Source organism: Emydura macquarii, unplaced genomic scaffold (assembly GCF_026122565.2).
Source record: "Emydura macquarii macquarii isolate MOO-44397 ecotype Brisbane River unplaced genomic scaffold, CSIRO-AGI_Emac_v2 contig_1230, whole genome shotgun sequence".
Taxonomy (NCBI): Eukaryota; Metazoa; Chordata; order Testudines; family Chelidae; genus Emydura; species Emydura macquarii.
The window spans coordinates 11365670-11384338 of NW_027131367.1; the positions used below are offsets into that span (position 1 = coordinate 11365670).

The 18669-nt window shown below is 40.0% G+C and overlaps 2 protein-coding genes across 6 annotated transcripts in view; one reads left to right on the plus strand and one right to left on the minus strand.

Annotated features, from left to right (window-relative positions):
* Positions 1 to 3223: 3223 nt before the first annotated feature.
* On the plus strand, positions 3224 to 14013 carry LOC137152660 (ankyrin repeat domain-containing protein 40-like). The gene is made up of 5 exons (XM_067547465.1): positions 3224 to 3455; positions 4846 to 4994; positions 7584 to 8075; positions 9995 to 10170; positions 11016 to 14013. Exons 1-5 carry the CDS (start codon positions 3334 to 3336, stop codon positions 11154 to 11156), a joined length of 1080 nt encoding a protein of 359 aa, XP_067403566.1. The 5' UTR covers positions 3224 to 3333; the 3' UTR covers positions 11157 to 14013.
* A 1497-nt stretch (positions 14014 to 15510) lies between these two features.
* LUC7L3 (LUC7 like 3 pre-mRNA splicing factor) overlaps positions 15511 to 18669 on the minus strand; it is a 29447-nt gene continuing 26288 nt past the window's right edge. Inside the window, exons 10-13 of one of the 5 annotated variants that reach the window (XM_067547468.1) lie at positions 18442 to 18582; positions 18231 to 18336; positions 17745 to 17810; positions 15511 to 16901 (exon numbers count right to left, since the gene is read on the minus strand). In XM_067547468.1, coding sequence (XP_067403569.1) covers positions 17786 to 17810; positions 18231 to 18336; positions 18442 to 18582 — 272 coding nt within the window. In that variant the 3' untranslated portion in view covers positions 15511 to 16901; positions 17745 to 17785. Of the gene's footprint in view, positions 18337 to 18388; positions 18583 to 18669 lie in introns of all 5 variants that reach the window. The other 4 variants (XM_067547469.1, XM_067547467.1, XM_067547466.1 and 1 more) reach the window with 4 other exon arrangements.

The window sequence follows — 18669 nt, forward strand, 5'->3', positions numbered from 1 at the left end:
AGAGTGGAAAACCAGATACTGGACGTGCTCACACATGACAGCAGGGGGGCTGGAACAATTATTATAGTGGGGGTGCTGAGAGCCATTGAATCTTGCAACGTAAACCTTGCATATGACGGAATCTACTTCAAGGCAGGGACCTATCTTGACGGGATTGGACACTAAATTGGATGTAATATGTGGGGTGGGAGGTGGGAAAAGTATATGATTTGGTCTGTTTTTTCCAGCATACATTTTGTTAGTTCCAATGTGTAAGTGTATTATGTGAGTCAGAAGATCCAGAGTACATGGCAAAAAAGGGAAGGCTAGTGCTGGCAACCCTCAACTAATCTTCTCCTCCATAGACTTTCATGAGAGAGCCAGTCTCACCACTCTGGAGAGAAGAACACTGTAATTATGTGGTGGTGAACCTGCACAGCATTTAGGTATGGAAGCAGTAATTTGGGCACAAGGACCAGAGATGAGGGTTCTAGCCCTAAAGTCTCAAAGGTGTTCTAGGCACCTAACACTCACTGAAATTATTTTGAGTGAGGCACCTAAATACCATTGAGAGTCTAGGCTTTCGTCCCAGTCTCGCTGGCTGGCTGACCTGCTGACCTGAAGCGCTCAGATACCATGAATGATGTGATGGGTTTGGTATAAAACCTTGAGTAGAATTGAACAGAATTCTAAACTCGGGCAGTCAAGTAGCTGCTCTGTGCCTCAACTTTCCTCATTCTTAAAACGTTGCATAATATGCATTTTATTGTGAAGTACTTTGAATTCTTCTCTATGAAAATGCTCAGGCTATTAGTTTTATGTTTTCACATGAAAGGCATATGACAGAGCACTACACAGCTAAGTGCAACACTGGGTTCTAAAGCGCTTATTGTTGTTCCATTGCGACCCCTAGAGGCTCAATACATTTTGACTAATAAAACTGTTGATTATACAGAGCTCACTCCTGAAAACCTTCCACACACACAATCCCCATTGACGTCAATGGAAGTAACACCAAGGGAGACCTTTTAAAACAGGGCCTTCTGTCTTTTCCCCTTTTGTGTGGAGCCGTATTTCTGCCCTTATCTTTATGGATTTTCCAGGCCTATAAATGTTCATTTCTTGCAGTTTTGCGAGAGCTCCAGACAGTATTTGATATTAATTCCTAACACGTATTAATTTTGTGTACGAATGGTATTGAATGACATCAGAGACATTGAGGGCCATCGGTGCAGCAGTCTGGAGTGGTCAAAGTGCTGACACTGAAAGACATTGAGTGCCAAAGTGTTGGAGCTCTGGAATTTAATCACTGGACCCAGTGAAAGTTAAATGTTAATGCACAAGCCTCTGAGGAAGAATACAGATACATCTGTCAATGAAGTCCACTGGAATGGGTACAGGACTGGATCCTTTTCCTGGACTGACTTGTTTGAGTGGCCTTGGGCAAGTCACTTAACATGGAGAAAATGATACCCACTTTTGTAGAATGCTTTGAGATCCTTGGATGTAAAGCACTAGCTAAGTGCAAAGCTTTATTAGAGTTACATTTGGCACCAACACCATAATCCCCTTTAAAAGCCAGAACAAATCTTTGCCAGAGATTATGAGAGGTGAGATGGGTCTTGTGCTTGATATAAAGGGCTGGGAGGCAGGAGATTTGGTTTCTATTCTCTGACACTGAGTTGCTGCGTAACCTAGGCAAGTTGTTTAGGACAGAATTTTCAAAACTGATTTCTGTTTTTGGGTGCTCATCTTGAGATTCCTTGAGCCTACTTTTAGGACAGATGAGCAGCAACACATCACATAAACCTCAACTGAGAGACCCAGAGGTAGTGATCGCTTTTTAAAATGTTGATCCTAACCTCTCTATGTTCAGTTTCCCCATCCATAAAATGAGGATGACCTTCCCCTTCCTCATGGGGGTGTATATTGAGAGGCTTAATTCACATTAAAAGTTTTTGCTAAAGTGTTTTGATGGAAGGTGCTGGAAAAGCACAAAGGATTATGAGAGCAGATTATTTTAAATTACTTTAAAATCTTAATTTCAGAATAAACTGATATACAGTAACCAATAGCAGCAGCAGCAAGTCCCCAAACAAATAATGTTTGAGATGTGGGAAGTAAATAAGGGCCAATAGTTTAGGGGCTAGAGATAAATGAAGAAACCTAGTGACAATATCTCAGAGATTGTGGGAGCTAACACAAGAATAGAAATTTTACAGTTAAACAGAGTTCTCAAACAAGAACTGCAGTGATTTAATGAAGAAAGAACACTGCTCCAAAGAAATGACTATTGGGAATGAACAGGACTGTCAGGATGGGAAGGAGCACTTACAAATGTACGAGAGATGTCTCACTGAAATTCCCCCACCAAATACCTGCCTCACAAGGAGAGACTTTTAAAACTGTGACTGCTTAGTTCAAGGTAGGATTTAGGGAGACCCTGAGCCTGATTTTTCCCTTTTTTGGTAGTGTTTTGCAGTCAGTGGGCATGGGTGGAAATGACTACACAAGGTGGAAGGCAGTGGAGAATCAGAACTTATGTTTTGTTAGGTCCCCAACTGTGCAAACAACCGTATGCGGCCCTATGTCTGTGTGGAGCCCCAGCAACCTCAATTTTCAGGGGTCTCTAGGAATTAGAAAGCCACAAGGCAATATAGGGTCCTGTCAGGTCCAGCAGCCCCAAAAAAGAATCCCCGTTATAGCCAGTACAACCAAGTTCCATCTCCTCTCTAACAGGAGTCATCCTCCAAAGGAGACGGGATGGTCTGGGCCTGGGGTACGGTCTGCTTTAGGGTCTGCAAAGGGTCATTCACCTGGGTGGTTTTTAAGCAGTTTTAATATCACCTCCTTCATAGGACAAGGAGTAAAGTCCCCCATCTTCCCCACCGGAGTTAGGGGCCTGAACACCTTTGAGGAGCTGGGTCCAAATGTTGAAAATCGCCCTCCTTCCAAATGTCACAGCCTGGGGAGAGGGGCAGGGCGTGTCAAGTTTCATGGTGTTTGGTGTTTCTCCTTGAAATCTGCTGGCTGCCTCAGCACCAGCCTGGCCGTGGGGTCAGAAATCACCCTGCTCATCCCCACCCCCCAGGCCCCCCTTCGTTCCTCCGCCATGCTCCCTCCTTCCCTCCCTCCGCAGGCGGCAGGCGCGGCTGGGCCCGGGGTAGGAACTAACGGGCCAGGCGCGGAGTGTCACTGAGACTAGGGCCCGCCGAGGCGAGGGCAGGGCCAGGGGGCCGGGCACAGGGGCCGGGCACTGGCGGTCCCCGCCCGGGGTGTGTGGAGGGTTCTCTGGGCCGGGAGGCGGCGGCCTGGCGAGGGGGGGGGGGTCCCTGGTCCAGGCCGCGGGAGGAGATGGAGGAGAGGGGGCTGCAGGAGCGGCTGAGGGAAGCGGCCGCGCTGGGGGACCTGGAGGAGGTGCAGAGGCTGCTGCGGCTGGGGGTGGACGTCAACTCCCGAAACGAGATCAACGGCTGGTACGTGCCGCCCCGAGCGGCGGGTGGGGGCGGGCGAGGAGCCCCCAGCCCTTTGGAAGGGCCGGTGCCTTGTTCCAAGGGGCACGTACCCGCCCCGCGGCTCTGCAGCCCCGGCAGCGGCTGCCTGACTCCCGCCCGGGGGCTGTGGGGGACGTGCTGCGGCGACAGGCTCCGCTCCGCGCAAGGGAGGGAAGCGTGGCCTAGTGGCGAGAGCGCTGGGCCGGCGCTGCGGAGACGCGGGCTGCGTGACCTGGGGAGCAAGCGGCAGCTCAGCGCCCTGTGGCCCGCTCGCCCGGTCTGTGAGCTGGGGGGATGGGATCGCTCCCCTTTGTGCACCGTGCTTCGAGATCTGCCGTGTGAGAGCCGAGCGTGGCTGTGAACAGAGCGAGTGACTGCAGCCTGCGGGCCTGGCGCCAGGCTGTCTGCCCTGTGACTGCCCTGGTCTGGAATATGAGGGCTCGGGGTTTGTCTGTGTAGACGGGAAGCGTGGCACTGAACTGTAATAAAACGCTGGGCCAGTGTTTTCAAAAGTGAGGTCCCTGAGCGCGTATTTGGTGTCTGTCAGTAGCCAGACTTTTCATCGCCCATTGACTTTGTTGGGAGCTGCACGATGCCCAGTAGTTTTTTGGGGGGAAAGACAGTTTGTAATGGAAAAGGGCATGAGAAGACCCAACAGTCGGGACCTGAGGTACCAATTTTTAACAGTGTGGGTGCTTATCCACAGAAGTGAACTACCCAGAGAAGCGGTGGATTCTCCATCTCTTGATGTTTTCAACTCTGGATACCTGTTTGGAAGATTGGCTTTAATCAAACCCGTTTTGGACTTAGCACAGGAGGTACCTGGCTGAAATCGAATGGCCTGTGAGACACAGAAAGTCAGACCTGTTGATCTATGGTCCCTTCTGGCCTTAAAATCTATGAATATATAAAATTGGGCCACTCATTTAGATGCCTAAATATGGACTTAGGAGGCACTTGTTTTTGAACATTTTAGTCCAGGTCTTTACAGAGCTATACTAAGTCTCCTGTCTAATTTCTATCACACTATATTGTGTAACAATTAACATTGCTCAAGTACAGGGGCCACCAACGCTATATTTTGTTAATGGCATGAAGTGTTTTTGTTTGTTTAGCACTGACAGTGTACTCAGTCAGTGTACACTGTTAGTTCAAGGTAAAGGAAGTCCCTGTTCCAAGGAATTTACAACTGACATGTTTTCAATGTAAATGTGGAAGCAACTCTGGTGTCTCCTAAGTCATCCTTATTCTACATGCAACTTCAGGCAAATGAATTATTATTGGTGGCACAAAGTGGTTTAGAACTCTGGATTTTGTGATCGGGGTATAGCTCACAGGAACTTTGAGTCACGAATATTTCTTTTGCACACAGGACTTGTTTGCACTGGGCGTGCAAACGGAACCATGCTGAAGTGGTCTCTTGTCTGGTAGATGCTGGTGCTGATAAGGAGATTCTCACAGCTAAAGGAGAACTGGCAGCCCAGTTAACGTCAAAGAAAGAGCTCAGGAAGATTATGGGAGGTACAACTTGCATATTTTGCCATTTATTCTAAAATATTTGCTCTTTGTATCTCGTTATTTCTAGTTCAATAGGTTGTCAGCATTTCCCTTATAAAGACAGGGTCCGGTCCATTCCTTGAGTCACACCAGCAATGCTTACTCATACAAGTGGTTCCACTGACTTCAGTGGCACAGTTCATGTAAGGAAGGGTTGCAGGTTTTTCTAGGGTTTATATCTTTTCTGTGAACATGTTTTGTGCTAAGACGAAACTTGTCATGTAAAATGTCACCCTGGCAGTGAATTTTATGAGTTAACTCTTTTGAAAGTGAGTAAAAAAGTATTGCTCTTCCAATTCAGTTATCGGTTTTTAAAAATTTTTTAGATGGAGTGTGCCCTTTTTATAACTTACTGTGTATATGAGATTTTAAAAGATTATACCCCATGTAGGTAAATATGTTTAACTTCTTTTGATCTTCCGAGTGCATGTACCTAGTGCCTTGTAGATAGTTGTAAATGCATTCTAATACGTTGTAAGATATTGTTGGGAAACAGGACTCCTGAATTCTACTCCTGGTTCTGATACTGATTCACTTTGGGCAAGTTACTTAGGCCTCAGTCATGCTCCCATGTAAATCAGTGCAAGAATGTTTTATGTCAAGCAAAGCCTGACTGAGGCAGAGTAGGTCTATATGGCCCTCCTATAGAAAGGAGACAGAGAGGGTAAGAGACTGTATGCTATTTGATTTGCATGACACATTCAGGTTCAAAGGTGATGTATTTCCTCATAGCATCTTCAGAGTAGTTTAGTATGGTTATTATTTCACTAGTAGATAAACCTATTTTACTTTTTTACTATGATGCTATAAACTGACAGTTGCCAACCTCAGTTCAAAATCTCCACTCTTGCCCAGGACATGCTTTCTTAGGGCTTGGCTACATGGGGAAATTTATTGCAATGATTATACCACTGTAGTGAAAGTGACATAAGCTAAACTGGAAAAAGGTACTCTTATTCTGGATTTAAAAGTGTGTACACACAGGGAGGCATACTAATAAATATAATTATACCAGTATATCACTAAATTTCCTTGTGTAGATAAGCCCTTAGAGTTCTCTTTTAGCTACAGTACTCAGAATGAAACTGCTTTTCCAACTCCAATTGAAGTGTTTCCATTGATATAAATGGAGCTGGATCAAGCCTCAAGCTAAAGGCTTTTATATATGTTCAAATAGACCTGGTCAAGCTGAACCAAAAGTTTTACAAATCCATTATATACAGAAACAACTGCTACATTTTAGGAGCTATGGCTTTTCAGAATTTCATAGCTTTGTTATGACTTCTTGGAAGTAAAACTTAATCCTGTCCATATACTTGACAAAACACGTTAGTATATTTAAAAAGTTTATGCCACGTGTTGAGAAGCAAGCACAACATTAGATATGAATGCTCTAAGAAATGGTGCAACTATGTCTGATTGAGTCCAGTATTTCTCTACCATAGTGACTTCACCTTTTGTAACTTTCAGTAGGAGTGTTTGTATATGTTAATGATATTTGAATGGGGAATAGGCCTCTTAAATTCAGACTAACTTTGACAATCCACAAAGAGTGTGTAATAACTGCATGACTACTGTGTAAAATACCTGTGCAGCTAAGTACAGGTTACCATTACTATTTTCACAGTAATTTGTGAGATTGGAATAATCTTCAAAAACTCGTTTTTCTTTCTGGGTGAAAACCTACATCTATTACACACAGAGTAGGACAATATGACTTGGATTCTGCCTTTGGAGAGTGCAGGCTGACATGTCCGAGGGAAATGAACCCCCATCTAATTCCTGCCTAGTATGTTTCTCTGGGCACTAATCATTCGTGCCCAGATTTTTAAAGGACTTTAGGTGCCTAGTGCCTCACTTGCCAGTTATGGGGTATGTGTCACTTTCACCCTCCTCAACTAATTTAGCTGTGCATACACAGATAATTGAGAACATCTTTTTGGGGCTGTCTTGGCAGTTATTGGTAATGGGTTTACTGCTGCAGTTCTTATTCAAGCAAAATTCCCATTTGTTGCAATAGATTGTGAGGACTGCAGGATTGGGCCCTATATTGAACCCCCATTAACTGTGAAAACAGTTCCACTTCCTTTGCTGGCATCTGTGAAAACCAATTATTTTAAATGGTTTTTTTAAAAATCATGTCAGAACTAAGATTTACCCAAGAAACTGTTTCTCAATCTACATCCTTTCAGAGATGGTGAACTGGCATTGCTATATTTAAAGGCATCACTGGCATCTGCTTTTGTTTACTCTGTTTAATTATTTTTCTTTGGCTTTGTTTTTTGGCTTGCAGCTCAGTGTGTAGTAAAATTCCTTTCCTCCTTCATTTTTATTCTTTTCTTTCACTTCACATCTCTGGCATTTTGCCACACTTCCAAGTGCCCATAGGCTCAAGCTACAGTGGTGCACTTCTTATGATTTTTGCAAGATGAAGTAATTTTGTGAGACATGGTAGGAAAACTCTACTTTTATATTTGAATGGGGGAAGATAGTAATATTTAAGTAACAGGTTCTCTCTTTTTCTCTCTCTCTTTCTCTCAACTTACCTTGAAGTGGAGGAAAATGAATTTCAAGAAGTGAAAGACTTAAACTTGCCAATTGTTGCAAACTATTTGGCCAATCCATCCTTCCCTTATGTTTACAGTAAAGAAAGCAGCAGCATTCCAGCCATCCCAACAGCATCCCAGAATGAAAGCACTTCCAACTCTTTTGTTTCTCTGTGTGAAACAACTAGTCCTTGTTCATCAGCAACTCAGGTCGAAAGCGTAAGCACATCCACGTCATCACACAGTGAAGATGGTTTTCCGGCACTAGACTCTAAGGAAGGCCAGCCCACACCATCAGCAGCCATCATGTCAGAATATCCAAAACCTAGAGTCCAGAATGGTCCCATTTGTCAGCCATCCATGTCTCATAAGAAAGGCCTGTTTTCTCCAATAGCATCTAAACAGCCCGTACCTCAGCAACAGAATGGCTCATATACTGGGGCTGCACCGACATTTCAGCCCCTTTTCTTCACCGGAACTTTTCCATATAATATTCAAGGTAACGAAGTGTAATTTTCCAAGATTGTGCATCTTGCTACTGCACTACATTTGCATCACTAGTTCGGAGCTGAAATGAGGGTGTGTTTCATGCTGCTCTCAATCTCTCTCCAGCCTTTTGGAGTGGAGGTAGAAATGTTGAGGGATGGTCAAAGGGACGGTATAGTGGCAGAGAGCGATCTATTCCCTCTCTATTTAAAATGCTCTCCTCACCCATCTAAATAGAATAATTGTTGTATGTTACAGACAATTAAATCTGTTTTTCCGCTGCTGGAGAGATTCCAGTCTAAAACCTAAACAAGTTAAAAATCACAAACCCTGCCAAATATGATACAAGGTGTTATAACTCTTGCAAACTAATGCAATTTGCAACATAGGGCTTGTCTACAGAGGGGAGTTATTCCAAAAAAGCTGGAGTAAGAGTTAACCCACTTCAAATTCACACCCTGATTGATTCCAGATTATTTTGTATGTAGACAAATCCTTAGTAACAGAATTTAGCTTCTGAGGTTCCTTTACATCCCCTAGTGCTTTTCTGATTTTTTTCCAGTAAATTTCATTGCTGTTGAAATGAAACCCTTCATTAGTCATACTGCGTCTGTTCTGTAACACTGATGTGAACCAGTGGTGCTATTCTTAAATTATGCTAGTGGAACTGACCAGAATGCAGATAATGACATACATCCTATTTGCTCTCAGAAGTGGAATAGATTTTATGTCACTATAACATCATGACGAAGCTGTGCGGCTGTTTGTGTTTAGTCAGAAAAATCTGTTTTAAGTCCTATTTCAGCCATAAACTGAATTGTTAGAACCCCCAAAATAGACATTTTATTCCAAACCAGTCCTGTTACCCATCACCAAAGTCCAATTGCTCATTGTAGACCCAAATATACCACAGACGCCTGATGTTGTCAGCTAAGAACATGTGCAAACTGATTCAGCATTTTTGGTAGCTACGAGAGCTCAGATAAAGGGATATGCAGATTTTCTTCACTGGAGTTGCTGAGTCAGATCCAGCCTGAGCTCCTGATCCTGCAAGTTGCTCCATACTGGCAGACCCTTGGGCCTGTGCAAGCCCCAGACGTTAGTGAGGGTCCATGCAGCCACAAAGGTATGAGAAAATTTGCGATTGAAATCTATGAAAATTTTTCTGTTTTCTCTTCAGATTAACTCTTCAGAGGCTTTGCAACATGGCTCTGTCTGATGGACAGGTGTCCATCTCACAAAACTGGCACGACAGAAAGGTCAAAGACTGACTAGGCCATGGCATCTCAACTACTTTCTCGCCCCCTGAAGTGGTCCCTCTATCTTAAGAATTGAGGCGGGGTCGTGTTAATAAGTTTGCACTGTACTTGTCTCTGCTGTACCTGATCTGTGAGGAAGGATTCCAGAGATCATGGTACTTATATGGCTCCCATTACAGTCGTATTTGTACATCTCTGTAATATCCCGAGCACTAAATTCACAGGGAGGATCACTTCTGATACAGAGGTTTTTGGAATATTGCACATATTTTTTTTGTTAATATGCCCACATCATTTTAATGCTTCCTCTGGAGTTTTGGGTTGATTCCTTCATTGTAGGGATGTGGTTAGCGGACTTTATATGTGCATTACAGGTTTAAATCCTTGTCAGAGTGACTCTGACATTGTGCCAACAAAATCTGAGTTTAAATAATCAAATCATAGAATCATAATTAGAGTTGGAAGGGACCTCAGGAGGTCATCTAGTCAAAGCAGGACTAATCTCAGCTAAATCATCCCAGCCAGGGCTTTGTCAAGCAGCAGCTTAAAAACATCAACTATAAATAAAACATCAAATATAAATTGTCCCTCAGTTTCAATGTATAATGCTGATTATTTTTCTTTGTAAGATTATTTTATCATAGCTCCTCCTACATGATTTTTTTTTTACTAGAACTGGTGCTTAAGGTAAGAATTCAGAACCTTAGGGAAAATGACTTCATTGAGATTGAATTAGACCGACAAGAACTGACCTATCAAGATCTGCTCAGAGTCAGTTGCTGTGAATTGGGCATTAATCCAGAGCAAGTGGAGAAGATTAGAAAGTTACCAAATACGTTGGTAAGAAAGGTAAGAGGAACTTTCATATTTAATTGCTAATCGAGTATTATTCATTTTTTATTTCTCTGTTATCATGGACTCTGGAGTACAAAGATCAGCTACAGACTTTAGAATCCAGAGTTACACTGGAATACCACATAATGTTTTAAGTATTCAGGCCCAAAGAAAAGTTACATAGGATGGAAATGATGCAGTTTCATCACAATCTAGTAAAAAGCATTTATTTTTATCAAAGTGAATATGTTGTTTTTAAACTCCCAAAGCATGTGAAATCACAGGGACTTACAGTTGCCAGATATTTGAAACATAAGACTGAATATACACAATGTGTATGTTTATCCCTTTAACATGTCATTAGTATATGGAAATGGAAGTATCTTTTGGGGGTGGGGAAGAAGAGGAAATCCTCTACCTCAGCTTTTGTTGTAAATAATTTATAAGGGTACCTTATCAGTGTAAACATGCCTTTGTGTGCAGACAACACAGCTCTAGTGGTTCTGTGTCTGAAATCAACTGGCCTGGTCTGCATGCTTTTGTTAATCTGACACATGTACTGACCTTCTTAGCAATGTTCTGGTCAGAGCCTATTACTGCTTAATTCAGAAAGTACAAATATTGGATATTTTAAGAATGGAAAAGTCATCCCAAGATATTGAGGGAATTCCATCATAGAGCAAAAGAAATTGTGACTCTTCTGTTACTAGAAAAAAATGGTACTTACTTACCTTGTTGGTTAAAATTGTATCTGGCATTTGGTTAATGTTTTTGCTTTCACAGGCTTGACCTTATTTATACACATTAATGGTAAATACATTTGTAGACATTTTTGCTTTTTTTGTTTTCATACTTTTAAGGACAAAGATGTTGCAAGACTTCAGGATTTTCAAGAACTGGAGCTGGTTCTAGTGAAAAGCGACAACTCTTCTAGAAATGCTGCATCAACATTGACAGAGAGGTCTTGCTACAATAGTAAAGCATCAAAGCTGACTTACTGAACTTTCTAGAATTTGAGAACCTAATTATATGCTGCTGTCTTCTGAAGCAGTGGATTGTGTGAAATCTTGTTATTCTTAGGATTAATATTTTAACTAATAATAGTAGATCTTTAATATTTACTATCTCCTGTTTTTTTTAACGTAATACTGTATTGAGATAAAGGATACTTCAAATTGTCTACTTACCCAACATGCTTCAGATACAAGTCAATAAAGGTTATTGGTTGTATTTGGCATTAGAATGATACCAGTCAGCTGTTGGCATGAAAAGTGTAGACTTTTTTGAATATCCCCAGCTCTCTTTTTGTCCCATTAAACCTTCCTGGAAAAGAGTTAGAGATCTATAAATGTATTTTTTGTATAAATTATTAATTTGAACTTATGGTTTGTGGCAAAATTGTTGCCCCCTGAAAATATAAAGATTGTCCTTGTTTCTCAGTCTCTTCAGGGTGCAGTTTCTTTGTCACCAAAATTTTAAGTGAACTGATGAAGTTTAAAGGTTTGCACTACTGTCTTCAAGAACTTGATTTTGCACTGCTTTCTCCCTCCTTAAACACTGTCTATTAAGAAAGTCTCGAATCCATATTTGGGAGTGGAGTTTAGCTGTCTGATTACTATGCACAGTACCAGGCTCATTGAGTCTCTTACAACTGTCCTAAGTCTTCCAGAGCAGTGGTATTTACTGCTCAAAATAGTCCCCAGAAGTCATTCATTGTTGTAAAACAACCACACAGGGAAAACTTGCTAAAAGCAGGTCCCCAGATGTCAAACTGCCATTGATGTTTACTTAAACACCTTCATTTCCCTTCTCCAAAATAAAATGACTCAACTGAACAAACTTTTAATAACTTTTATTAAAGCTTAGGCTAATTTTTAATATTCTTAAAGTGATTTTTCTAAAATAAATCTTAGTTGCAGTGTTGAACAAGTATACTAGCTCATCAAAGCAAATGAAAGTTACATATGCGCTAGTGCTTAAAAGGCATCTGCCATGTTTGACTGTATATTTAAAAAAAATTGTGGGTGTCACTTGCTTTTTAAAACAGATAAACTTATAAAATAATTCATTGACTAACTTGTCCACTTGGCAACCATTCCCTATGATTCTAATAGTGCTTTAATGTTTCGTTAGCATCCTAGAAGAGATTTAAAAAATACTAACAGGTCAGCGAAGCTGGGTTAAAGTCAGCTGCCTGTGCAGCAGGAGCAGACTATTAGGAAATAATTGTTGTTGAGAGGTGAAAATATCTAAACGCCAGAGGCAAGTCTGCTCTTGCATAGCCAAACTCACTTAAGGGAATATGTGAATGGAAAGAGTAGCAATTAACATATACACCTAAACTGACAACTAGAGCATGAACTGGTGTCACATAAATGGTATCAGAAACTTCAGCCAGTTTCAAATAATGTTTCTGGATGCTTTATAGCAATGTTAAAAAGTTGTATTTAAGTAACTTGAGCTCTTAATTTTTCAGCGCAAGATTGCTTAATAATTGTCTATAGTTGGATCCTGGGCAGTGTGAATTTTAACACATGTATCATCATGTTTTAAAGCATTCTTTTTTCCCCAAGGAGGCTGCCCTTTGTTGCTGGGAGTACTAGTCTCCAGCAGCTCTTGAAAAACTAGGCTACCCTGAAACATGAAGAGTGGGCTCATGTGCAAAGAAACCAGAACTGGCAACTCCAGGCTGACTAGGAAAGCTGGCCTTTCTTATCACTTAAAAGTCACTAGTAGGAGATGTTTAATACTTAGATTAATTGATTCCCTTTCCAACACCATTTCTTTATTAAACTATAATAGAGCAGCTGCCTTTAAATAGTGACTAGCCCAAGAACTTGATTTTAATTAGCTACAATCACAGCTAACACAGTAGGGATTTTTTTCTGACTACAGTGAGTGGAAATGACATAGTGTAAAATACATTCCCTAGGGTATAGCTTCCTGTTGCAGTAGCTGCTGCTCTTTTTGACCAATGTTTTCAAAAGAAGTACAACTGATGGCACGTATTGGTTTATATTAAGTAAACACTTCTGAGTTTGACAAGAAAGACAATAGCAAGTTGTTTTGCAACACGACAGATAAAATCTAAAACATAAAAATGAGTTGGTTACTAGCACTTTTCATCACTGGGATTTTTTGCTTAACTGCTTCAACATTGATTACTGCATTCTAGGTTCTTTCCCTACCCCTCCACCCTACAACTAACAAATGACTGCCAATGAAACCCTCTGACTATATGCAGCAGTTGACTAAACCTTCTGGCCCGTTTAAGTAAAAGATGCTGAGCACCAGGGGGCAGACTGACAGTACTTGGCTCTGTCCTGCCTTTCTGTCCACACATAGTGGCTGAACTAACTCTTAAGGCCTGATTCAACTCCTCAATTCAGAGGCCCCTACTGCCATCAGTACTTAGCCAGAGCTGATTCTGCTTGAGGTGAGAATTTGGTTTACGTACTTGCTATATCTGGTGCACCCACCCCTGTGATGCAGGGGTTATTTCAAAGTATATGCTAAACCAGTGGGGGGGGGGAGTAGTTCAAAATTGAATATTTAGAGTTGGAGCTCCTGTGGTTAAGGGGTAGGAAAATATGTAAAAATGACAATGTAACAATTGTCCAGCAACTAACAAGCAATGGGAGTGATTCTAGTTTTAAAAGCTTTATTTCCTCTAGTTCAACAACTATGTGTTAACTTGATACTGACTGTAAGAATAAAGTGCTGGTAACTGAGCAAATCTATGCATTCAGAGAAATATTTTTGTATGTTTTATGAAGTTTGATAAAATTTAAAGCCCACTAACTTATGTTAATGATGAATTTGTTCTTTAACTAATAAAGACTATCTATGAAATCTGAAGCGTTTAAATGTCTTCCAAGGACCTTTTTTTATTGCATTACCAATTTGTATTGAAATTATACTTTTAAAGATTTTTGTTTTTAATCCTAAACCTCAGTTTCTAAAGGCAGCACTTCAAAAGTCCATTAATAATGAGTATTTAACACTAAACATGTATGGTCTTAGGTCAGAGCAGCTGAGGAAAGAGGCTGTTTATGCATCTTGTCTTTGGTATACTGTACCAGATATTCAAACAGCAGCTTAGATTAACATTGACTGAGCTTTACTTTTTCTAGAAGGAAGAGTTTGCACCCAATTCAGCTCCAGGTGTTTAAAATGCAGACTGCTAAACAAGTGACATTTGCCATTGTACAATCAGCCACTACTGCAGAAAAGGGACCAGGAGGAGGTAAATGAATTGACAGCTAAGTCTTCACAAATAGGCTTTCAGTAACAGCTCTTCCTACACACAAGAACAACTATACTGTGGTTACACTAAAAGTCCACCTAGGCCCATATCCTGTCTTCCAAAAGTGACCATTACCACCAGCTGCTTCAGAGGGAATGGACAGAACAGGTAATCACTGCATGAGCCATCCTCCATACACTCCCAGCTTCTGGAAATCAGAGGCTAGGGCCAGCCTGAGCACAGGGTTACATCCCTGACTGTCTTGGCTAACCAGTGATGGACCTATCTTCCATTTTAGAAGAAAATATCTCATTCTTTTTGGCCTTTTAACATCTTCCTAAACTAGAACTCATTGCCAGATGAAATACTTCCTTTTAAACCTGCTGTCTTAATTCCATTGGGTGACTCCTCCTAGTTCTTGTATTAAGTGAAGGGGTTAATACTTTATTCACTTTCTCCAGCTCCCTCATGATTTTCTACACCTCTGTCATCCCTTCTTAGTTATCTCTTCAAGGCCTAGCTCATCTAGGCCTGATTCTCCACTGTCTTGCACCTTGTTTAGTCATTTATACCTATGCAAAATAAAATATGTAAAGTGCAACATATAAAATGCTACTAATTAACAGTGAGGGCACATGCACTGAATGGGTAGGACAGATTGGAGCAGCACCTCAACAGTTTCAACCGAATACCCGAATGACATTTTCAACTCAAGCAAGATCTCTAATTTCTGAGGACAGAGAAAATCCATTTGACATAAATGCTAAGATAGCTTAAATGTCTCTAATTATCACTCCCCCCAACTGTTAAATTCTGTGTGCAACTGCATATAGCACTCAAATGTGTGAAAAGCCTACCTTTTAAAACAATGTTTACTAGAGAAGATCCCCCCCCCCCCAAAATCTGTGCACAAGGGCAAATATCAGTATGAAGAGACACTGCTTTTGTAAGATCTGATCCACAGAATCAAAATGTGGTGTAAAACTCACATACAAGCAACAATCAGCCTTCCATTGTTTAATTTCTCCATATGTAATGTGCTTAAAAAGGCATAAAGCCAGCTGAAATTGTTGAAAGGAAAAGACATCATATTAACATCTCTTAAGCCAGAGATTTTAATAAAAACATTTATCATTCCTTCATAATCAGTGTTCAAAGCCAAGATACATACAACTAACATGAAGGAAATGTCTGATATTGCCAAAGCCCCCATATTACCTTTTGTCACTTCATTTTGAAGAGTGTAATGCTGCAAAATGTTTCTTTTAATGCATTTCTTTCAAAAAGCACTCATTATTTGATCAGTTAAGCTATCCTTTAATACAATAAAAGTATCACACGAAAGCTTGAGGGGAATGAAATGAACACATTTACAATTGCTTTAATATACAAATTACATGCACTTGCTAATTATAACCACTCTCTAATGAAGTATTTTAACTGCTATTAGCATGCAAGTCTGAAGTCAGTGTGGTGCCTTAGAGAACAAGTATCTGCACCAACATCTCTACTTGACTGCTCCAAAAATTTAAAGCAATTCTAGAACTGAACTTACCCAAAACAGGATGAGAGAAACACAGATCTCAGCCCCTCAGTGATCCTATTCTTTACCACCCACTTTAGGTAAAAAGAATCCTAGATTTGTGTTCAAAGCTTCATTCTTTATTATGAAGGGCTGGCATTAAAACGGTGTGTATAAAGAGGAAAAATCAAAGATTTCCCAAAAATGTTGGATATGAACCTTATTAGAGAGAGAACTGCAGTAGTTTCTTTGTTCTGTGATTCTGTGTTTGGACTGCTAAGAAAATACATGGCAAAAATCATGCCACTTCTGGTGATGTGTATCAGTTCAATAACGGGCCACGAGTTTGATGAAGGTGGTCAGCTCAGTTTTAAAACATGAGACTAACTGGAGGAATCAAAAGCAAATACCAACTGAATAAGCTAACAAACATCCATAAAAGCCAAATTAATAGACTAAGTTTGAAGACATAATAGATTTATTAGGAAAAAAGTGTATTTAATACTAATGTTTAATGATAGACAATCAAATTTGTAACAGAAATTCAAAGATACTTTATTTCCATTTCTGGTATATCAAGCAGCTAGATAGAGCCTAGTTGTAAAAATGGGATTCAATTTAGTTTAATTCACACAAATACTAAACATTTATTCTTGTGTTTCAAAGTCCAAGAATGAAACCTTGCAAATAAACACTGAGCAAGCCATGGGTTCAGGTTATGTTTGTTTCTTATCTTAAAAAGTCTTAAAGAAAAAAAATGATACAGGACTTATATTCTCAGTGGCATGTATGCTATTAACTCATCCCTCTGCACTCTGGGAGGTAATTCACCAGTCCTGAATTAATTTTATTAAAAAAAAATTCTAACTGAACTTTATATTTTTCTATGCCACTACAGCTTTCTTTCACCTCATTTTAAAGCAGATCTTCATTGTAAGCTGTCTTCCGGATTCTTCGCAGACTCTTCACGTGGTAGTCCTATAATGCAAAATTTTGGGAAAGCAAACAATTAGACAATGTAAAGCAAGGTTAGTTTGCCATTCCTAAATATTGGCCCAGTTGTTAGCTGTCATCTTACTCTATTAAAACGTCAACATTGAAAGTCAGGGGCTCCAAAAGCAATAATGCAATCTTAATTGTCTAATGATCAAACTTTAAGTGTTTAAGAGTTCACAGCATAAATACTGGAACTATACTAATAGTTTATATTGCAAGTAACTAATTTATCAGCTGTCTTCTCCAATGTTAGCTCCTTATTTTAGGAATACATCAAAAATCATTTATGTATGCTTAAGTTAGGTCAAGAATGGAAAAACTTTTAAAGTTTTTTTTAAATACAATATTTGTATTTCCTAATGTTTCGTTTCTTCATACTAATCAGAATTGTCAGCACACATTCTTGCCATGTAATATTTAAAGTTTTAGGCATCTGCCTTTATATTTATATTTGCCTTACAAGTCTGGAATCAGCCATTATACTGCTCTGTACTATGGCTGACTGCAAATTCTCCTACACAGTAGGAAATATTAAACACATACCTCTTAAAGACTTGAATTGCATTGAATGTAACAAGGCGATTATTATGTAGTATTTATTGCATTTAAAACTCTTTAAAGATATCTAATTCTGGGCAGCACTGCATCCCTACACACAGTTGAAAGAAAATTCCATTCTGTTAACATCAGATTTACAGTTTTCACACAATACACAAATCCTTTTCACTTTCTTGTAAATAAAAACACAACAGTAAGCTTAAAGATTACAGGCAACAGCATTCAAACATGGATGTGGGTAGAGAAAGGAGTACCTGGCATGAGTACCTGCTTAGTTTGACTGAATCCTTGATTTTTAATTTGGCTTTTCATGGGCCGCTCACAACACCAACGCTGTGTGAGGTATGGTAGTCAGCTGCAATAATTCATAAACCCTACACTTCCATCAATCCAATGCTACTGGCTCTCGAGTTACAGAACAAACTGCATTAGAATGCAAGGCAATAAAGCAAAAAAAACTAGAAACATCCTTGACAAAGAAATACTAGCAGTTTATATAAAAACAAAGTAGTCCAACATGTGCCTCAGAAATATTAAGTATTAAAGCAAATGTTTCTGCTGATGTACCAACACAATATGGACTTAAATACAAAAACAGTTCAACTTTTTAAAAAAACGACAAAATCCCTAAAAATAAAAAATAAAAAAAGATAATTAAATTTTCTATGGAGACTATATTACAAATATGTTCCAAAGAGGCACACTAATGGGGGCACGAGTCTGCTACAAAATAGCTGAGACAAAACAATGTACCTCAAAATGTTTTGCAGGACTACACTGTCTTTTCCTTCAGAAGGTGCTTTAGTATGTCTTCTTACTTGGCTTAGTTCCATCTTCATCTGTGCATACTTACGCTGCACTGTTAAACAGTAACAAAAAGCCCTAATCAAAGTTTGAAATAATGCACTTACCTCTGTCTGATCTGAGGTCATATCAGATCAGTTTTAATTGGACTGAGTGTCACCTTCAGATTTAATGTCTTCACTGGTCCCATTGACCTCATTCTTAGTATCACTCTCCTTCGAGTCTGCATTTCTGTCTTCACTCTGTTTTTCTCGACTACTGGACTTCATACTACTTTTTTTATCATCAGATGCCCTCTTTTCTGCCATGAAAGAAGACATTAACCATGGATTTCAAAGTAAAACACACTGCACATACGAGGAGTGGAACATAGGAGGTGGGACAACCA